The 20,516-nt window shown below is 56.1% G+C and overlaps 1 protein-coding gene across 1 annotated transcript in view; it reads right to left on the bottom strand.

Annotated features, from left to right (window-relative positions):
* Positions 1–16,649, bottom strand: part of RPS6KA1 (ribosomal protein S6 kinase A1) — a 30,845-nt gene extending 14,196 nt beyond the window's left edge. Inside the window, exons 1-3 of the mRNA XM_088531134.1 lie at positions 16,541–16,649; positions 11,723–11,767; positions 878–931 (exon numbers count right to left, since the gene is read on the bottom strand). Coding sequence (XP_088387260.1) covers positions 878–931; positions 11,723–11,767; positions 16,541–16,603 — 162 coding nt within the window. The 5' untranslated portion in view covers positions 16,604–16,649. The remainder of the gene's footprint in view (positions 1–877; positions 932–11,722; positions 11,768–16,540) is intronic.
* Positions 16,650–20,516: the final 3,867 nt, after the last annotated feature.

Below are 20,516 nucleotides of genomic sequence, written 5' to 3'. Positions count from 1 at the left end.
GAGGCTGCGCAGTCACCCTTGACGTTCCCCCCAGCCCCGTGTCACACGGATTTCTGAACGTCTCCAGAGCTCAGAGTTTGCAAAGAGGATCTTGATTCGGGCCCAGAGGGACCGACTGCTCGTGACTGCCTGTCTTCTCCACCCCCACACCGCGATCGCTGATAACCCAGAACGAAAGCAGCAAATGACTTAATGCCGGAGCACAGCTGGCCCCGGCTCAGCACGGGGTGTCTGCAGGAGGCTCCGTCCTTCCCGACACCTCCTTCGTCCCCAAAGAGTCCCCGTAACCGGGGATCCCCTGGGTCTGCAGCCCGAAGATGAGCACCACCACCACAAGGCAGCTCTAAGCTGCTCCACCAATCCATGATGGGCACCTGGGGCTGCTTCTCTAAGACCTGGCAAATTTTGTCCCAGCTAGGAAAAGGCAACGTCTTCTGCCATCCAGCCGGGGGAGAGAGGCCTTTAAAAAGCAACCCAAGAATCCTTTAAAAAGCAACCCAAGAATCCTTTAAAAAGCAATCCAAAATCCACTGCATGCGCTCGCCTCTAAGAGCCCGGAGCCCCAGCGAGCTGACAAGATCAGAAAGCCGCAGAAGGAGACAAGACCCATCATCAAGCAGGAAGGGGTGTGGGCTGGGAGGAAAGAGGAGGAGGATGAAGGCAAGACGAGGGCACCACGTGGGCGAGTGACTAATAGCCGCCTTCTGCAGGAGCATCTCTACCCAGCGGCGACGGGCCAAGAGCGCACGGCAAAAACACGACGCGGGTTCTGGCACGCGACGCTCGCGCCCCCTCGGCGGTGCCCGCGCGCCCGACCGCCCGTCGGGGCACGAGGTGACAACTCCCGTCAGGCGGCCGCGTCCGCGCGGGCTCTTACCTGGTCTGCCGGGATCACCAGCTCTTTCTCTAGCCACGCGATGTCGGATTTGGCCTGCGGAAGAACAAACAAGCGTCAGCGGCTGGTCCTTGTTAAGGGTTTCCCAACAAGCTCCTTTAGCAGGAGCGGGCAAGTGATCTCCAGAGTCACAGGTCCATCCCAACACACGTCCATCCTCGGAATGCGATTCTGGGCAGCGGTTCTGCCCAGAGGAACCCACTTGATGAGCCCATACAGGGAGAGATGCAGAAACATCTAAAAGGAGCTGAGGAAAGAGCCACATTTCACCTGGGATGTGGCACTCTCTCCTCCTCAAAACTCAAGGCTTAAGGGAAGAAGCAAGTGTTTGGAAGGTCAGATTCTGGCTCCCCAAGCCTGCTCTATTTTTTTTTTTTTTTGCTCATTTTTTTTTTGCTATCACAGGTGCTTTTTTCAGCTAGTTTTGTGAGAATGCACTGAAGTTAAAATAAAATAAAATAAAATAAAATAAAATAAAATAAAATAAAATAAAATAAAATAAAATAAAATAAAATAAAATAAAATAAAATAAAATAAAATAAAATTTGGAACACTTCCTCCAAGAGGTTCAAGTCTTCAGCTGCAGATGAGATAAAACTCATGCGATTGCACCCAGAAGGGATGTGGAGAGAGGCTGGAGCTGCAACCTCTGCTGTTTCTTTTAGAGCTGCTCAGCAGGACAGGGCACACGGGACGCCCTGAGGACGTCAGCGCGTGGGCTGAGCTGCAGCTCGCTCTTGGTGGTCCCAAAGCAGGACTGGAGCTGGGGAGAGACAAGGGGAAGGCAGCAAAAGCAGGCACGGAGGAAAGGGAGGCGCCGCGGGCAAACAGCGATGCTGGAGTTCAGCATTTTAACTGATTTTAACTGATTTTAAGCTCCGGAAAGACTGAATCAGCTCAGAGGGAGCCATGGCACTCGCCTCCTCCCACCGCTCTCCCTTGGGGCCAGGAGCAGCTCAGACCCACTCTGACTTGCAGGAACATCCCACGGATGCCCTCAGAGCGACCCCCCTCTGGAGCTTCCCGAAGGGATCCCACAGGTTCCTGCAAGACTGGGAAAGGATGGCTGCTGCTCCTGAAAAATTCAATATCCCCCTGCTTGTCCCCCAGGCAGGTTTGAAGTCAGGAAGTTCCTGCAAGTCACAGGAGGGGACGACTTCTCCGTGCCGCCCTGCGACTGCACAGCTCGGTCACCCCGGAGCAGGGGCTGGGGACCTGTTTTCTTTCCAAGACAAAGAAGTTCAAAATACAAGTCCCCTCTCCCACTTCTTCCCCTTTTTGGAGGAAGAATCTTACAAGCCAGAAGCCAAGAGACAGGTTTGTTTTTGCTCACATTTTGTCACTTTGCTGGTTGATACAGTCATATCTGAACGCAAGAGGAAAAAAAAAAAAAACAACCCTGCAAGAGCTAGGAACAGATTACGCTTTTGGCATTTAGCTTCCTATTCATCAACATCAACAACTAACCAGAAGCTGTTTTAATTTCTGTTGCTTCACACATGCTCTGGTCCCCAAACACTCCCAAATTCTGGCAGCACCTAGGAAAGGCATTTCTTAGAGAGCAGCGCGAGCACCAGAAATGTCTCCAAAGCAGAAGTTGTTAATTAGGAGTTAATTAGGCCTCTCTGAGGTCAGGCGATTCGCCGCCTCCTCGTGCCCTGCAGCACAGAGCTGCATGCAGGGCACAGGGCTGGTTTTTAGCAGCTAGACACTTGCCTCCCGGATCCTTGGCTTGCTGCGGAAGAGGAGCCTCAGCATCTCCAAAGCTCCAGGCTGCTATTCTCCCATAGTTTGCAAGCCGGCTTCTGAGCTTGGCGCTCTTGGCAGCACCCAGCCCAGCACGAGAACCCCAAGTAGTAGTTACGTCACCGGGAAGTATTTTGGGAGTTTTCGCTGAAAGGAAACTGTGGTTTCGTATGGGGAAATCGCACCGTGCGGCCATCGCTGCTCAGTGCCAGCAACCGAACGCAGACGCTGAAGGGTTTTGGTGGTGCCCATCCATGACGCTTTCCAAGAGCAAATCTCCATTCCAGGAGGATGGGTGCCGTAAGCCCCCATTTTAGTGATGGGAAAACAGACACAGGAGTGACTTCAGGCACGCTGAAGCCAGCAAGAGGTAACCAAGGCCTCGAGCAGCACGTGGGCTGCTGCCCGTCCTGGCACACGTGCGATCCGGGGCGAGGAGCTGTTCCAAGCAGGTCTCCATGGAAGGGGCCATCGGGAAGCACTTTCTGCTGCCTTCCCCTCTTGCTCCCTGTGCCCAGCAGCCTGTGTCCCGCTGGAGCGGCTCTCTTGAAGCTGCTGAGCAGCCCCACACGAGCTTTGCTTTGCACACTGACATCTCATGGGAGCGTTACCCAACCCCGCTCGCTTGCGCAGGGCTCAGCTCCCCGCCGGCGCCACGACTCTATCCTGGACTCGTATGAGCAGGGATGTCCTGATCCCACTTGAGCAGGAAGGAGACAGGAACTGGAACCGGCCAAGTCAGACAGCACAGACACGGGGACCGGAGAAGGACTGTAGCCCTGTGCTCTTGGGTCTGTGCTTGCAAGGAAGGGAGAGGAGCCACGTGCTCGCTCCCAGTTCCCGTCCGGAGGCCATCTGCATTGCGTCTATGCAAAATGCATGCCCTATATGGTTTCACAAGTCACCAGCTGCCTCACCAGTGTCACTGTGAGGCCACTTGCTGCTTAGCAGCATCCCTTTAGCTGTGCCCACTCTATACCTTAAAAGTCACAGCTGCCACCTCCAAGACCAAGTTCCTGGGTGACCTTAAATCCCAGGCGCATGCAAGCGCTGCAGCCGTGCGGCCGCTCGGCGCCTGCGTCCCAGGAGTGCTCTGCTCACTCCCAAAGCTGCATCCTCATCTCCTCCTGCCCGCACTCAACCTGCCCACCCTTTGCTCACCCAGAAAGAGCCCCGTGAGCTGCAGTGAGACCAGGGACATCCTCTGCTGGCAGCAGAACCCCCAGCTCCTGGCTGCAGGTGCAGTCCCCAGGCAGCAACGCGGGGCTCTTGCAGACCTCAGTCACTTCTCTGCTCCCAAGAGCAAGGATCAGTACCGAATAAACAGCCAGTAATTGCAATACAAGAAGCACCCAGGCTGAGCTCAGGCAAAAAGCTTCACTCATCACACCTCCAAGTGCCCCTACACGTGCAGGATGAGCCTGACCCGCTTGGTGCAGATTTAAGTCACTTCTAGGCAATATTCCATGTTTTCACAGAGGAAGATGTTGGGGACAGAAATGTGTGTTAGTGCAACAACCCCAGCTCAGAGCAGCTACCAGTAACCAGTTCCCCTCGAGCAGGAGCTCGCAATAAACGGGAAGCGAGGGCGCCCCGGGCTGCTGTATGGAGCGAGGAAGCAACGCCAGCTCTGTCTGGAGCTTGGGTGTTTTTTACTGTTGTTTTTTTCTTCTTTCTCTTTTTAGGTGGTAGTTCTCAAAAAGGGGAAGAAACCCAGCAAAGAAACCTCAGCAGCCACCGCCTGCCCTCGTGCGAGGTCCTTATTTGGTCCTGCTCGGCTGCAAGCAGGGCAAGAGCCCAAACGAGCTCCTCTTGCTGGCGCTGGCACCACTGCAGGCTACGAGGCCGCACGGGAGCCCCCATCAAACTGCGGCACCAGCCCCTTCGGAGGGCTCTGCTGGTGCTACCTGGGCCTCAGTGCGCGGATGATGGCCCAGATCGGTTCTGGAGGGAGAAACAGGTCAGGAGGCAGCGGGAGGGAGGTTTGCAGCAAGGCAGCGCAGGCCTCGCGGCCAGAGCCATTTTGAGGCGAGAGGAAGCGCCGCCCGCGGTGGCGCCAACATGGTCGCTCCGGCAGCTGCGGGTTGCCGCTCGCCCCGATGCCATCTGTCGACTCACAGGAAACCTGCCTCCCTCCTCCTCCTCCTCCTCTTCCTCCTCCAGCCGAGGAGCCCACACTGCTCCCGTGGCTGTGAATTGCCCCGGCAAAGCCACATGGCCACCATGTCAACCCGCGCTGCCACCAGGGCCGAAGAGCCGCAAGCCGTGGAGGAGCCTCCCGCTATCCAGCCCCAGTGACCCAGGACGGGTCTCGGAGTCGGCAACCACCACCCGAACGGTGGAGTCGGCGCCACCAAAGCCCAGCAGGATTCATGAGTTTTGCTTTTTCTCATTAAGTGGGTGTTTCATTAATGAGTTCATATGCAAGCACTAAGCCTGAAGTCCTTTCTCCTGCTTCCACACACCACATGTACAACTAAAGGGGAAAAATAAACCCTTCATAGAATCATAGAATCCTTAAGGTTGGACGGGACCTCCAAGGATCATCTAGTCCAACCCTCTGCACACGCAGGGTCTTCCTGCCCAAAAGGGGAATTTGTCCCATTCCCTTGCACATGTCCCAGCTGGTTTAATTCCAGCCGACACTCCCCGAGCCGTACCCGGACTTCCTGCCGACTTGCAACCTCCTGGGCTCTGGTTTTCCCTCTCCAGCATCGCTCCGCACATCCCAGCTCCAGCAGCAACGCAGGGCTGCTCGTTCAGACCCCTGACGCTCCAGGTCCAGAGAATTCCCAAAAGAAGGCAACAGGTGCAAGGACGAGGCCTTTGGCACACCAGAGAACTCTCAAGGGCTTTGTAGGAGGAGGGAGAAGCAAGAGAGCATCGATGCTTCAGGTTGCAGACAGCGTTTGAGTGAAGAGGGAGATTCTTAGCACCATCCCAGGCGGATCTGCCAGGGAAGAGGCAGCTTCCTTAGTCCCGGCTCGCTGTGCGCTAGGCTTGCGCTGAACAAGAGCACGCGCTGTTCGCACAGACAAAAGCCTTGGCAAGCCGGAGCGCGCGGGGCCGGAGAGCCGGGGCCTCCCGCGGGGCAGCTTCGGAGCTGGAAGTCTTGGACAAAGTCATTGCTACAAATAGCGCTAAAGAGCAGCGGAGCCCCCGGCAGCCGGAGCTTCCTGAGAAGCGGGTAATGCCGGGGTGGGTTCCTTTGCAAGCAGGGCTGACACAATCCTAAAAAGGGAATTGCTGCCTGGAATATGGGACATGTCCAGGCTGTTCCCCATTTAGAGGCAGTGGCTCCGTGGGCCCAGCCTGATGCTCGCGTTTCTCGTAAGCACGGAAATGACCCACATGAGCTCCCAGGAAGGTGGACGGAGTTATCGCAGGAAGGAAACGCTGCAAAATCTGGGAGACCACAAATTAGGTAGCAGTGACGTCCCCAAAGAGCAGCTGCACCGAGGCCCGGGACGTCTCAGCCAGATGCAGCGGGGTGGCAGCGACAGGTACCGGTGTGGGACAGGAACCGGCTGAGACTCGCGAGGCCGCCGGGAGCTCCCCCTTGGCGCTCGTTCCAGCAGGTGGCACTCGGAGCATCGTTACCATCCAAAAAACGTGGTTTTCTTCTGCAAACTGGCGGCCAGAGCGAATACAAATTGCTGACGAGTAGATACAGCGAGAGCAGCAAAGCTCTGGCACGGACACAGGGATCCCCCTCGCGCTCCTCCGGCCTCCTCCCTGCTCCTGGCCCAAGCTCTCGAGGAGAAGGGATTCTGGCACCAGATGCTGCAAGTTTCTAAAAGAAAAGGAAAATCTCCACCCTTTCCAGGCACCACAAGTCCCAACTGGCTGGGAGCAGCTGCCAGCAAACACCTGGGGCTAAAGAGCACAAGCTTGGGCAAAAGACCTTGACTAAGCGGAGAGCTCCCCACGGCTCCTTTGTAAGCGGAGAGTTTCCGATGGCTCCGGCAGAGCTGCGGCTCCAGGAGCAGCCGTCACAGCAGGACTTTGCACCCCATGAAACGAGATACCCAAGAGGAAAACACCTGGCAGTGCCAGGCGATAAGGAAGTACTTAATTACATAGCTTCTAAAGAACAAATTAGCCTCTATTTAGAAAGTGCAAAGGATCCTGCTTGCCCTTCTCCCTGCAAGATTGCTTCCCTGCAAGGAGAAAATTTAGTCCATGCTCAGCAAACTCAGATGAACTCATGTTTTTAGGGGGGAGCAACCACGAGGCTGTGTCATGCCCCAGACTCTTCTATTTGAATGCTGCTCTCAGGAGGGAGCACTGCAGCCCTGTCACCCACCCGTATGTGCCACAGACCATCTAGTTTCTCTCAACAGAGAAAAAATGCAGATTCCTTCTAACCGAGCTAGAATAGATATGTAACACTGGTTTCACAAGTACAGCTGAGCCTTGTGTGCTGCCCCTGGAGTTATCGTGGGATGTGGAAACTATTCTCTATCACAAGAACGTGCAAATTCCATACTCCTCCCACAAGGCACACGCTGTGGGCAGCGCTTTCCTTGCAGGATATTCCCGAAAGCGGCCTGATGACTCAGGAGAGCATTTGTCCTGTATCAGCTTTTGTTGTGAATCTACAGATTCCACCTCGTCTCACCCTCTAGGAAGATCCCGAGCAGGATCCAGGGAAGGGGAAGTGGTTACCACCGCCCGGGAGGGAGCCTCTGAACTGTGCCAGCATTAAAAGAAAAAAGCCACATGCAAAACCCAGCCCGAGCTGCGTGCTGCCAGCACCCTGGTAGGAGCGTGTGGAATGAGCCTGCCATAACCAGGCACAAATTTTCCCTTAATACCTGTAAAAAACACGGTGGCAGCCAGCAACCACCCCCCTGCACCGCTTAGCCCCAGTGCGAGGCACAGGCCTGAGCTGCATTAACATTGGCAGCTTTCTCCTTGCAAACTCCTGCATTACAGGATCAGCATCAGCCTGAGTATTGGAAATTGCATGTTTTGTCCTTTTCAGACAAGATAAGGAAAAGTGTGATTTTCTGGGTGCCTTTTCTTCCATGATCTGCACCTCCAGACTCCGGGCTGCAGCTTATGCAGCGTTTTCTCACCCGGCTGCCAAGAGCAGAGACACCACCTCCCCCTTCCGAAATCAGATACTGCCTATTCCCCATGTGTAACTAGGCCAGCTGGAGCCCTTCAGTAAATGCACCTCTTCCCACAGCAAGGGAATCGATGCCGCCGCATCCCAGAGCGCTTACGGGAGCACAGAGACGTTACGGATCCATCCAGGGTTCTTACACCATGGCAGGCGCTGTGCAGAGGTCCAGGTTTCAATGCGAGCGTGGATGAAGACCTTGCACAAAGGCTCCCTCAGAACGGAAAGCGGGCAAAAAAACAGAGGTAGTGACAGACAGACCCAGCGAGGGGAAAAGAGTTACTGTGGAGTCACCTGGAACATCGGGAGGAATTTGCTGCTGGTGTCAAAACCAGGCTGCAGACGGCAAGTGAAGATTTGGGATTTTTTTTTCCAGTGAAAGAGGTTTTGGAGACAAACCTATTAATCCAGAAGGCGGATGGAAAGGGGAAGAGAAGCTGGAGCAGTTTAGACGAGCGCAGGAGGCCAGTACAGACTTCGCTGCATTCCTCGTGTGCAAGTCCTGTAAACTGACCCCTCTTCAATTATTCATCAGAGTCTGCAGCTCATCAGAGCCCGGGTTCCTCCAACAGCCATTTATTTGTTGTGGGTTTTTCGTTTGAGAGCCCAGGCACTTGCTGTTAACCATTGCCCAGCCTTGCCAAGACGAAGAGCAAATGCTCTGGCAGGAAAGAGCTGGGCAGCTGTCAGGCGCTGCATTAAAAACCCAAACCATTTGATTACATCAATTGGCAATAGGGAACAGGCGGTTTAACTCCAAGCTTCACAGGCTGAAAGAGCCGAGTGTTAAGAGCAGAGTGCGGAGGGGAAGGCAGATTTCCAGGCCATGCTCGAGATGTTCTGCTCCCACCATGTTATCCCAGGTGCTGCGCAGGCCACGGATGCTGTATCAGGATCCCTAGCAAAAAGGGATCCCCCTTTGCTGGAAGGGATTTGCCAAGATACTGTCTCTTCTCCTGTTAAACAACGTTCTGCTCCTTAGAGGAGACAGCAGCAGCTGTGCAAACACCCCAGGCCTGTTCCAAGGGGAGCATCTCGTGTGTTTGTTTAAAAAGCCTTCGCTGCAGGAGGCCGAGGCCGGGGCCAGCACCGTGTCCGGGCCTGAGGGTCGCAGCAAGGTTGGCGCTTGGCCCGGACCTGCAGCCCCCTCGCAACAACGACAGCCCGGGGCTAAGTGAGGGGAGCCCCCGCGGCCGGGACACAGGCTGGGCAGGCCGGGCTGCCCCTCGGTGGCCAGCAGGGCCCCGGTGGCTCCTGTCCATGGGGTGACGCGGGCAAGGGCTGCCACCCCCGCCTGGCAGCGCCGCCGCGTCTCAAAGGTCCCTTCGCGGCGCCCGGCCGGGCTGGGTGAGGTTGCTCCTCCGCTGCGCCCTGCGATTATCGCCCAAGCAGCTCAGCCCTCGTGGACCCCCGGGGAGAGAGTGGGCACGTTGAGCGCTGCGAGCCCCCTGCGCCGCCCCTCGTCACCGAGCCAGGTCACTAATTGGGTGTTGCACCTCCGTGCGCGGCTCCTCGCGCTCGGCGCCTTCAGAGACGCCCGCTCAGCCCTGTGAAAGCTCCGCTGGGAGAGCTGCCATTTTCCTGCTGAAGCCGAGCCCTGCGTTGCTGCTCCCCAGCTGCACAAGGAGGAACCTCCCCGATCACTGCGAGCTAACGGAGGGAATGAGGAGCGGTCGCTGCCACTTAGCCCCGCGCGCAGAGCGGCTTTGGAGCACAAGGAGGGACCTTTCGCCCGGCTTCTGAGGCAGCAGACGCTGCTCCCTGCACACAAGTGTCCTGGCAAGCCCTGTCCCACTCTCTCTTCCCGGGTGTCCTGCTCAATTTAGCACTGGATTAGCAAGCCGGTGTCAGGGACGAGGCCTGACCTGCCTGCCTGCTCACAAGCTCCTTACGGGAGGGAACATCCCGATCCGCCAAGCTCCAGGCATCAGCGGTTTAGCAGCGGGAGAGGCTTCAGCTTCCAGACCTGCCGCTTCCTCGCGGCACTCGTGCTGCAGAGGAACGATATTTGCAGGGACTCGCGTACCACCATTCTGCTCAAAAGGTGGGAATGCACACAAGGATAAAAGCCTTGGAAGTATCGGGCTATTCGGAGACCACATCCAGGCCAAAACATCCCCTCACTGCACCTGGGGCGACCACGGCATCGTGCTGCCCAAAGACCTGGCAACAATCTTGTGCTACCAGCTGTGAAGATCCCGGTTCTTTTGAGGGACTCCTGGATTTCCTCCTTTCCAAGTTTCTTTGCTTATTGCCCAACTAAATAAAGCCTGTGTTTCTGGCAGCATCCCGCTTATGGGGAGAGGGGAGGGCCGGCACTTCCTAGCGGGTGTTGAGTAATCCCCACTGTCTGCTGCTTTAGGGCTATTTTTAGAGGAGATCACAGAATTAGCTGCAAAAGGATAACAAATACAGCCCGAGTATAAAGGTGCCTGTTGCCCTTGGAGCATTCCATGCTCTTCCAGGCTAAATTTGTGGGGCACGTCAGGGATCCGGAACTTAAAAGGACACAACTCAAAACGTTTCCTGCTGCTTTAACTCTCCTTCTATAGTCCTTGCTATAGGCAAATGCAAGAAGCTGGTTCCAGAAGCCGGGCATGATAATGTCTCCCCTTGGATGAACCTAATCCAGTTCTGTGCTTCCCCCATCCGGCATCAGGATGGGTCGGAGAGACAGAGTCAGCCCTGAAGCTCAAGGTATGTGTTTACAGCAGGGATTGCATTTGTCCACGTGCTGGTAGCATATGGACCTTGTACAAACTTGGAAAACACTAGAGAGGCTATTTCAGGAATACATAACAGAGCTTCACACGTCTAAGAAATTACCGAAAATGGGATGGTCGGATGCTGTGCACGGGCATTTTGGCCACAGTGCCTCGGAAAAGTGCAAAGCAGGACACCTGCCCCAGCCCCCGCGGCGCCCGGTTCAGCCCGCTGGGGACGTTGGACAACGTCTCCTGCTGCTCTGGTTTTTTTCTTTTCGAAGCAACAACCTTAGCTGCTTTTCCAGGAGGGCAGTTTAGACACGTGTTTGAAGACAAAAGGAGCCAAGTCCCAAGTCTTAGGGACTCTCATATTCCAAACGGAATATAACCAGAAAAGAAACATTTTTTTATCTTTTTTCAACCCAAAGACATAGTGAAGGAACTTGACAAATACTCCTCTCAGGGGAGAGAAGCACTTAGCATTGACCTGAGTTCCTCTGACCACGCCAGATTTCTTGCAGGCCATTGGGATGCTGCCAGTTCAGCAACAGGGACAGAAATGCAGACCACGGAACTGAGATGCTAGAGCAATATTAGAAGCCCAACATGAGTTTCTGGACAAGAATTGGCTGAGAAGTAGACAATTATTTTTAACCTTAAATGGTGGTAACCGTTTTGGTAGTAACCAACTGGCAAACAAACAAACAAAAATCCAATAAAGTTTCTGTGCCCTTTAGTAGAGAAAAGGACGATGATTCAGAGTGACAGATGGCCACAGGGACACTGCAAGGCGTGGGACAAACTCTAGCCAAGCCATTCAGCAAGGTCTCCCAGGCCAAGTCCAACCCGTCGTGCTGCTGTGCATGGTCACATACGAATAGAAAGGGAAATCCTGGAAGACTTGTGCTTTCAAAGCACTGCTCTGCACAGGCAGTCCTCACTCCTGACCTTCTGTCCCTATCCCACGTGCTGGGCCGAGGTTGCTCTTCCTGGGCCAAGTTTGAGATGGCCTCGAGCGCTACTTTGGGGGAAACTTTCCGGATCTGTTTGGATGGCCAAAGGCAGGAAAAAAAAAGCCTGTTTGTCCCCCCCGCCAGCAGTGTCAGGCCCTCCCACTCACCCAGCTTACAAAGCAGCAGCTTATGGGATTTAAAAATAGCTTCGCCAAGTCAGCTCGCACCCTGCATGCGGCGCGGGAGGACGAGCGGAAGGGGGTGAGCGAAGGAAGGGGGGCAGCTGCGATCTTACCTGGGACGGAGGATCCCCAACTTCCTCTAGCACCGCCTGCCCGTTCTGCAAAGCAAGAGAAGGCTCCGTTAGCAAACACCCAGCACGGGACCCCTCCTGCCACCCTCTCGTACTGCTCATTTTGAGACAGACGTGCAGGATGGGGAGAGGACACAGCAAAAAACCCTTTCTGCCAAGAAAAAGCCCTTGCAGACACAGCTCTGGGCTGAGCTGCACCCCTCTCTCCAGCCATTAATTAAGGCCTCTTAGAGTAGGGAAACTGAGCAAAGATGAGGGCATTTACAGGCACCCCAAGCCCGCAAGCCGAGTTGTGCTGCTGCAGCTCTGCAGCAGGGTCCCAACAAGGGACCCAAGCCACCCATGGTGGCTTCAGGACGGTCACGCTCCGGGCTGCACCACAGGTTGCTCTTTTGCATGTGGCTGAGCACCAGGCACGGGGAAGGCAGCGGAACCAAGACGCAGGGACTCGCTCGGCTGGAGCTGCTCGGAGCACGGTGAGCTCCAAAGGCTTCCCCTAACCGCGCAGAGAAACAAGGGCAGGGAGATTTTGCTTTGTTGTCCGGCCATCCTGCAGTCACAGGCTGCAAAAATTCATGGAAGTCCTCACATTCTTTGAAAAAAAAAAATCAAAGCAACTTATTCATTTGTCTTTTGCTTTTATGGCCCAAGAGGAAGACGCAATGCAGCTCGAGTGCAGCTTCAGATTCTCAGTTCGGTGTCTGGGTTTTACAACCTTTCAAGCGTTTAACACAAGGAAAACCATTTCCTTCCTGAAGGAAGCAAGGAGACTTCAACCTGACGTGCCTTAGGAGTGTGTTTGAGCCTCTTCTATCCTCTGGGCTACACTTATTTTCCTTCGTTTTAGTCCAAAGCAAAGGAGAACTTGCATTTATTAATCCCCAGAGAGCTTTTGGAGCCACTGGCACCACCTGAAGCCTCAGTAGGTTTCTACTGCGTTCAAATGCTGCTTCCAGGTTCACATCCTCCTGTTTTCCATCGGGGGGTCAATCACAGGGGGGCACCAGCTTGCAGCCAATCTATAATGAAGGGGGTAGCACGGAAGAGGCAAAAGACACTCTCAGCAAAAGAGGAGATCCCCCTCCGAGAGCGAGGCCAATCCCGCAACGGGGTCATTTATCTGGACCCATTCCAAGCCCCCGGTACCAACTGTAGCAGGTTTTCAGTTCCTCCCTCTTTTCTACCAATGACCGAAAAAAAAAAAAAAAGAAGCCAGCAGCTGCAAGCCAAGTTCTTCCAGAAGAGCCTGGTGTTTACACAGAGCCTTGGTGCCATTAGCACAAAGAATATCTGAGAAGTGAAGTCAGGTTTTGTGTTTATGCGCGTCCTCCAAGAAGAGGGGGAGAGGCTCCGCTCCAGATAGCCGGGCTTGGAAATGCGCTCGTGTTTACGGGCTCTCCCGCTCGTAAGTCACTGCTAATCAAAACCTGAGCTCTGGGAAGGCTGTTTATGTCTCTGTCCCATGAGAAGTTGAGTTTCCGTGTCCAGCGGAGAAGCGGAGCCTGGCTTGTGGACCGGAGAGCTGGATCTACACGTGCCGGGAAAAGGGAAGAGCTGGAGCGTGGGACGAGCTCCTTCCTCCCCTTGGGAGGATGAGCACGGGGCGGGTGAACGTGGGCTCCGTTCAACCCGTCGGCTTCAGGACCAGGAGGCACCAGGTGCCGGCCCTGGACCTGCTGGATTTCCTCCAGCTGAAAGACGGGCTTGGAGCAGAACAGGGACTTGCCCTTTGGGTCCCCAGTTCAGCAGCTTTGCTCCATTTCAACCCCAGCCCCTGCTGCAACAGTCGCTTTGCCCCCTGCGCACTCACCGCTCTAACAAAGTTCTCTCAACAGCACCCAGAAGTTTGCTGGAAAACAAGTGCATTCAGTTACGTAACTGCCACCCTCGCCTGAACTTGGAGATATTTATCTTAGGACATCTTGCTTTTTAAAGCCCTTTAATTCCACCTAATCCCCAGCACTGAGGGCAGTTGACAGAATTGTCCGCTGCCACTTTGGCCCGAAACGAGGGCGGTTTCAGCCCGGTGGGACCCCGGTGGCTGTGCTCAGCCTGCGCCACCATGACCCGTGTCCCGCGGTTCAGCTCCATCCGCACAAGTCGCCGCGGGATATGGATGCTCCGCGTAGGAGGGAGCCCACGGCTGTCTTGGGATCTCCGGGCTTTGCCTTGTCAGGATACAGAACACACACATGGGGCTCTTGCTCCCGGTTTCTGCACTGGAGCATCCCGAGAAGGACGGAGCGGGAAGGCAGCCGTCACCCCAGCGCTTCCGCTGGCTTCACACGCGGGCAAGACCTTTCAGCTACTGCTGCTGCAGCGGGACTTGGGGCTCTTGCCTGGTGCAGCTGGGGGTAAAGAGTAAAAAATCGAGATCTCCAGAGGCACCGCTGCGGCCCGGCCAGCCCGAGGAGGCGGCAGCACGAGGCGCATCAGCAACTACAGGTCCACAGCTTCCTCCTGCAGCCTCCGGCGGTTGTTTCGCACTTGGATGCTTGGAAAAGCAGCTCGGATGCTGCTTGTGCAGCTCGGATGGTTGGAAAAGCTACTTCCTCGGGAATAGCTGCTGCTCAATACAAGAGGATCAGTAGAGCAAGCAAAAATACTGAGCTTGAAGCAGAGGGGTGACCTCCTGGCAGTTGTGTGCCTGCACGTGCATGCAAGGACACGAGCGTTTAGGGAAGAGCAGAGCCCAGGCGATGACACCTTCGCTCCGTCCCAGCCGGGTTTTCCAGCCACATTATGAACGATGGAAGCTGGGTAGGGGGAAACGGTGGGGAAAGGAGCTCGGTCCCTAGAACAGAGATGGATCCAGCGACCTCCTGCGATCGATCCATCCTGTCTCCTGCTCCCGTGCGTTTTCCATGGAGCGGCTCCGAGCTGGGCTCTGGCAGGCCGGGACATGCGCAGACCCCAGGGACCAACGGCCATGGAATAACCCCAAACCCGGGGCCACGGGGCCGGCTGCGTTACCAGCACCTCCGCCCGCCGCAGGAGGAAGCCGGGTTAAAGCCCCGATGGCAGCGATCCCAGGGCCGTTTACGTAACTCGCATTCCAGAAACGTCTCCACCTTGCCCAGGAGAGGCTCGAAGCGCCTCCCCGGGGCCCTGCTCTCCGCAGCATTTACCTCGCAAGGCGCAGGGATGCCCCCGAGGCCGCGTCCCTCTCTGCACCCCGCGTTCCCGCTGCTGCAGGAACGCACCAGCAGCCGGCACAGGCACCAGCAGCCGGCCCGAGAGGTGAGGAACATCCATCCTATGCTCTGCATCGGGCACGCGCCAGTGCCCTGAGGCCGGGGAAACTGCCACCGTCCTGCTCGGCGCAGAGCCGCAGTCCCGCGGAGACTCAGGCACCGCGATTTTCTGCAATATCCCATGCAAAACACCCTACCCCGGAGCCGCCCTCGAGCTCCGGCCAAGGTGAGATGGGGGAAGGGGACACGGGGAAGTGAGAGTCAGGCCCCGAAGTCTCAGCTTACAATTAACACGTTGGTCACTAGAGCAAGGGGGAAAACAGCCCTGGCTAAAGGGCCATGAGCTTCACAGCTGACTCCAGCTGACAAATATATGGGCGCTCCCCCCGCTGCTTCCGCTCCGGAGAGACCTCGTGACTGTGACCCAGCTGACTGGCACCTGAAGGACGCAGGATTAAGTGGAAACGGATCCCACCGACGGCATTCGTCGCCCTGGGCGCTGGCATTAGTTTTCTGCCATGATGAGTTTAGTTTTGTTATTTAGTCTTTCAGGATATCTTCCTATTTAGGAAAAAAAGGAAATACGAGCTTCCGAAGTCCTGTCTTCTGGCTCTACCTCCCCTGATGCCTGGGACGGGCTCCGGAGGCACTACGGGGTTTTGGGAATCCCGATGCTGTTGGCGCAGGCTGAGCAGCCGCCCTCCTCTCCCACCTCCGAGCACAGACACATCCCAGCGGCTCCAGCGCCGCTTCCGAGCCGGCTGCGGGGGCATCTGCGCCTCCCGCCCGGATGAAAAGCAGGCGAACTCCGTGCTTTGCTCCGGACCTCTGTTATCACTGCGGACGGAGCGAAACGCTGCCTCTGCTGAATGCAAAGGTCTCTTAAGAGGCAATTTTCAGTAGGAAGCAGCAAATCAAACCGCTCAACAGTCACAACATCTCAAGACGTGAGAGAGGTAACAGAGCACGGCAGAAAGCACCGAGTAGGGCCAAAATGATGGAAAATGCCAGGATGCAAGGAAAGGGTCTGGAGCAAAAGCCACCGCACCCACCTCGTTTGCTGAGGAAAGAGGCTGGTTCTAACCTGGAGTAGAAGAGACTTAGCTAGAGATCCCCGCGGGTGGCTTTGGGGCTGCGCTTTTACCCCCAAAGGGTTGTGGCACAGCAGACGCGCACAGTTGAGGCACAGAGTCCGGGACACCGGGGTTTGAGGCTGTCATTAGGGAGGGGGAAAAAAAGCAAAGCCGCCGCCACCAAAGTACCCGGGGAGCAGGACGGGCTGCCAGGGAGTTTGGAACCCAGGTGAGCCCGTCCGAGCAGCCGGGCCGGGAAAAACGAGGGGAGCCTGGAAGGGAAAGCCCCGAAATGCGAGGTCCTTATTCCGCGGCGCTTGGGCAGGGGCTGTCCCCGCGCCCCCGGCCTGGGCGGGCGTTTGGGCGCCCGCAGAGCCGCCGCAGCCCGGCCGGAGCTCGCCGCCCTTCCCGGCGCGGCGGCCGCAGCCCCGGGGCCGCCCCTCACCGTGGCCGGGGGGCCGCGCAGCTCGGCGGGGCCCGGCGCGGCCGCTCCTTTGTTCGCCCCGCTCCGCTCCGCGCCGCTCCGCGCTCACCTCGGTGTCCAGATGCACGAGCTCCATGTCGGGCCAGGGCTCGGGCAGCTGCGCGAGCGGCATCGCGGCCACCGCGCGGCCGCGCCGGCCACCGGCTCCGCCGGCCACGGGCTCCCCCGCGCGCGCGGCCCGGGGCGGAGCGGAGCGCGGGGCGGAGCGGGGCGGGGACCCGTGCGGGCCCCGGGCAGAGCGGCCGCCCGCGGGGCGGGATGCGCCCGGCGCGCTGGGGGTGTCGCCCAGGTCCCCTCCGGGCCTTGGGGAGGGTGGCCGAGGTTCCCTGGGGAGCAGGAGGAACCGCCGCGTCCCGCGGAAACAGCCCCCACGAAGAGGGGATGAACGCGGGCGATTCGGGCAGGAAAGCACCCCGGGAAACGCGGATGCTGAGGCACGGCTCATGGATAGCAGGAATCCCCCCCCTCTCCTTTTCCTGTTCCCGACGAAACATGGATTAAAAAAAGGGATCCACCCTTGTAAGGTGGATCTCCTTACAGGAGAGGTGCTGCGAGCACAGGCGCTCGTCACTCATTGCCGTTCCTACTCGCTGAGCTCCTCAAACAGAAATGTTCTCTGCTCCTGGTTTTTTTAACACCAAAGCAGAGCGTTTTCATGTTTCTTCATAAAACTATTTCTAACAGAAATTTGTGTTTAAAAGGGGGCATCGCCAGGCATTGACTTCATCAAGGCGTAGCTGGAAATGTCACTCCACGAGGGCAGTGAAAGTCGGCACCGCTCCGGGTTCGCGTTCTGCAGGGCACCCACCTCCAAACCCCTCAGCCCCTGCTCACGAGTTACCCTTTTCATTTGGTGGGGGGAATTAAGCAGCAATAATTCCCTTGGTCCCTGTATCTGTTTGTGTCAGCTTTGGAACCTGCTCTCACCCACCCTCTCCGTGCTGTGAGTATTGGGCACCCGCATGAAAGGGAGCAGCTGGAACAGCAATAGCAAAATGGTGTTTTAGCCAAGGAAGCGGATGCCACTTACGGTGGGAGCACGCTGAAGCAGATCCTGCGCCGAGTTATTCATTTAGCTCCAAAGCTGCCCATAATTTCCCCTCTTGCCTGGTGCAGCGGGTGCCGTCTGGTTGCCAGTCACCCTCCAGCTGGTGCAGACGGAAACCTGCTTTAAATGGCATCGGTGACACGATGATGTCAATACTGGCATCCTGTTCACCACCTTCATTTGCTTGCAGAATTCATGGCCCTGTTTGGATTTCCGTCTGCTCTGTGAGTGTCAGGCGGGCCTGGCACAGATGAGCAAAGGAGGACACTCCACGTGCCTTCTGAGAGGAGAACCAAGGGAAACATCAATGGCACCTGCCACGCATCCGTGCTCAGCCCCTTGAGGCTGACATTTGGACATCCCATTTGCACACCCGAGATTCCTACCTGGATGGAGAATCCAAAGGCGAATGTTTAAATCGCCGCCAGCGCCAGGTACGAAGGCCGTTTCCATCTGCTGCCTCACGCAGAAACGTCGGCTCCAAAGGAGGTTTGGGCACGGGGGTCAGGCAGGATCGGGTGCCAAGGAGTGATCCGGAGCGGCCAAGGCGGGAAGCTGCTCATTAACCCCTGCGGAATGGGCACAGCTCTTCCTGTGAACAGTGGGGGAAGAAATGTGGAAAAAAGAGAAAGGAATGCCTTTGGAAATGCTGGGAACTGGCATTACTCGGCTAGCTACAGAGTGGTGCAGTAACCAGGAGAAAAAACAAGGCTTCATTTGCAAGGCCTCGGTGAAAGGCTGCCAGACAAGATCCAGGGGGACAGTCTGAAAGGCGGAATGAGGCCCTTGGAATTTGGAGAGGGAAGGGAGAAAGGAATCCACCACCAGTAACTCAATGGAGATGCCAAAAATCCTTCCCGTGTCACGGCAGAGAGGCAGTTCTGCTGTGTCTTAGCAAACCGACCATCCTTCCTTCGATTCCTGCGCCGGACCCTACTAAATCTCAGCCCATTAACAGAACGTGGAGCTTCCTGCCCCAAACTGGGGGCAAACCCAGAGCAGCAAGTTCAGGTAAGGGGAGCAGCGTAGGGAGATCCCCCCAGCATTTATTTCCTAGGCCAAGAGCAGCTATAAGAAGCGGTCCTTTTGCTGCACGCTGGGTGAAAATGTGGCTTTTTTCGGAGTTAAGCTCTGAATCCCGTTGTTTGGGTATTTGTTGTGGCTAAATATGGAGGTTAAAGCATATATAGCTGCGTTCTTCTGACACAGCTGCATGGATTAAGGTTCCTAGCAGGACTTCCACATTTCCATTTAGAGCACTACAGGCAAACACAGACCTCCAGATCAGCCGGATGGCCCTTTCATCACTATTCCACTTGCTGGAAATACAAAATGCTATTTTTCTGTTTTTTTTTTCTTTTTTCCTTTTTTTTTTTCTTTTTTTAATCAAATCCTCCTCAAATACAATAGCAGATGTTTTATCTCCGTGGCTTCCTTGGCTTTTGGGTTGCGACGCATCCTCTTCGGGATGCTAACAACATTCACTGAGCCCGTTATCCCCAAAGGGCCGCTTCCAAAGCAGAAGTATTGAGGCTCATCCACATTTCCCAAATCCAGCCAGGCTTTGGAGAGGCCGAGGTTGTTTCCTCGCTGTGCTGGAGGCCGCCTAAGTGATTCTCCACACAACAGTCTAACAACGCGGCTTGCCGGGGCTGTCCTTCCCTTTTGACTGAAGCCAGGGAGCATCTTTCCTTGGCCGCCAGCTCCTGCTCTTCCACATATAAGGAAATGCGTACGGATCGCTCGCGTGAGCATTCGCAAGCTGAGGCCAAGTGCCCGCTGCAGTTTCCAGGGAAAAACCGGCATAAGCTGCTCCGCGTCTGCTCCGACAGCCCTTCAGTTAGAGCTTAGAGCCACCTTCTGTTTTTCTATTCTATTTTTAAGATTCTCTTCTGTGTTTAAGATTGGCTGCTCAGTGCCTTAGTTGACTGTTATCCCCCTGTGTGAACAGGGAAACCAAGGCACGTCTCCCCTGGGTCCTCCAGCCAGAACTTGAACCCTGCGTCCCACCTTCAAACCCCAGCGCTCAAATCGCGGCTCCTTCCCTTGCATCTCCCGCTTTGCGTTTCCACCTTGTTTTGATCCCAGGGGGATGGTTTCTTTTTTCCTTAGTGCAGAGCAGACATCACCTTTAGGATATAAAGCAGGGCCCCTGTAAATGCAAAAATGTAGCTGCTTTTAACAGCCGGTTGCTTTTTCCTTCTGGGACCGATTTCTTCCCATCCTTCCCGCAGCTGCTCCGGATACCAGCACCCTCCGAGGCAGTGTCGGGAATGCAGCGAACGGAGCGGAGCAGCCGACGGGCTGAAAAGCTGCTCCAGGCTCCCGGGATGAGCGTGTCTGGCACATCTGAAAGCCCTTCATTCTGTTTGCGCTATGTGAAACGCACGTGGCTGCTGGTTTGGCAAACGGACCGTCAGGCTTCTAAGCCCATCCTGCTGCATCCCTGTGGACCATGCGGTTCCTGCATGGAGAAATCTTAAAACCACCCCAGGGCCATGAACACAAATCCTGGGATTGAGTCCTGCCAATGGAGACAAGGATCGATTAAGCTGTTGCCCCCGGGAAACTCTTAATTTGGGAATTTGTTGCCTCTAACTTGGGGACACTGGGATGCAGCCAGGAGGTGGCTGCAGGAGAGGGACCCAGCGGAGCCGGGATGGCGCCGGCGGGAGGCAGGGAGGCCATGGGAGGCAGCGAGGCCGTGTCTGCCGGTTGCCATGGATACAATGGCTCTGCCGGGCTCTCCCGCTCTCCGTTACCTTCCGTTTCCTGGATGCACGGAGCCGAGCGGCAAGATCCGCTCCTGCTGCTATGCGGAGCGGACGCTTGAGGTCCGAGCAGGAGGAGACAAGAATCCAAGCCCTGCCACCTCTTCTCAGCACTACCCAAAGCGAGCGCTGTTGGTGACTTGCTTTTTTTGCTGGGATTCAAACTCCACACTTGGATAGCGCTCCGACCAGTTGCATTCGGTGCT

Source organism: Tinamus guttatus, unplaced genomic scaffold (assembly GCF_059628265.1).
Source record: "Tinamus guttatus ecotype Peru unplaced genomic scaffold, ASM5962826v1 Tinamus_guttatus_pri_ptg000397l, whole genome shotgun sequence".
Taxonomy (NCBI): domain Eukaryota; kingdom Metazoa; phylum Chordata; class Aves; order Tinamiformes; family Tinamidae; genus Tinamus; species Tinamus guttatus.
This window is presented reverse-complemented; position numbering and strand designations above follow the sequence as displayed.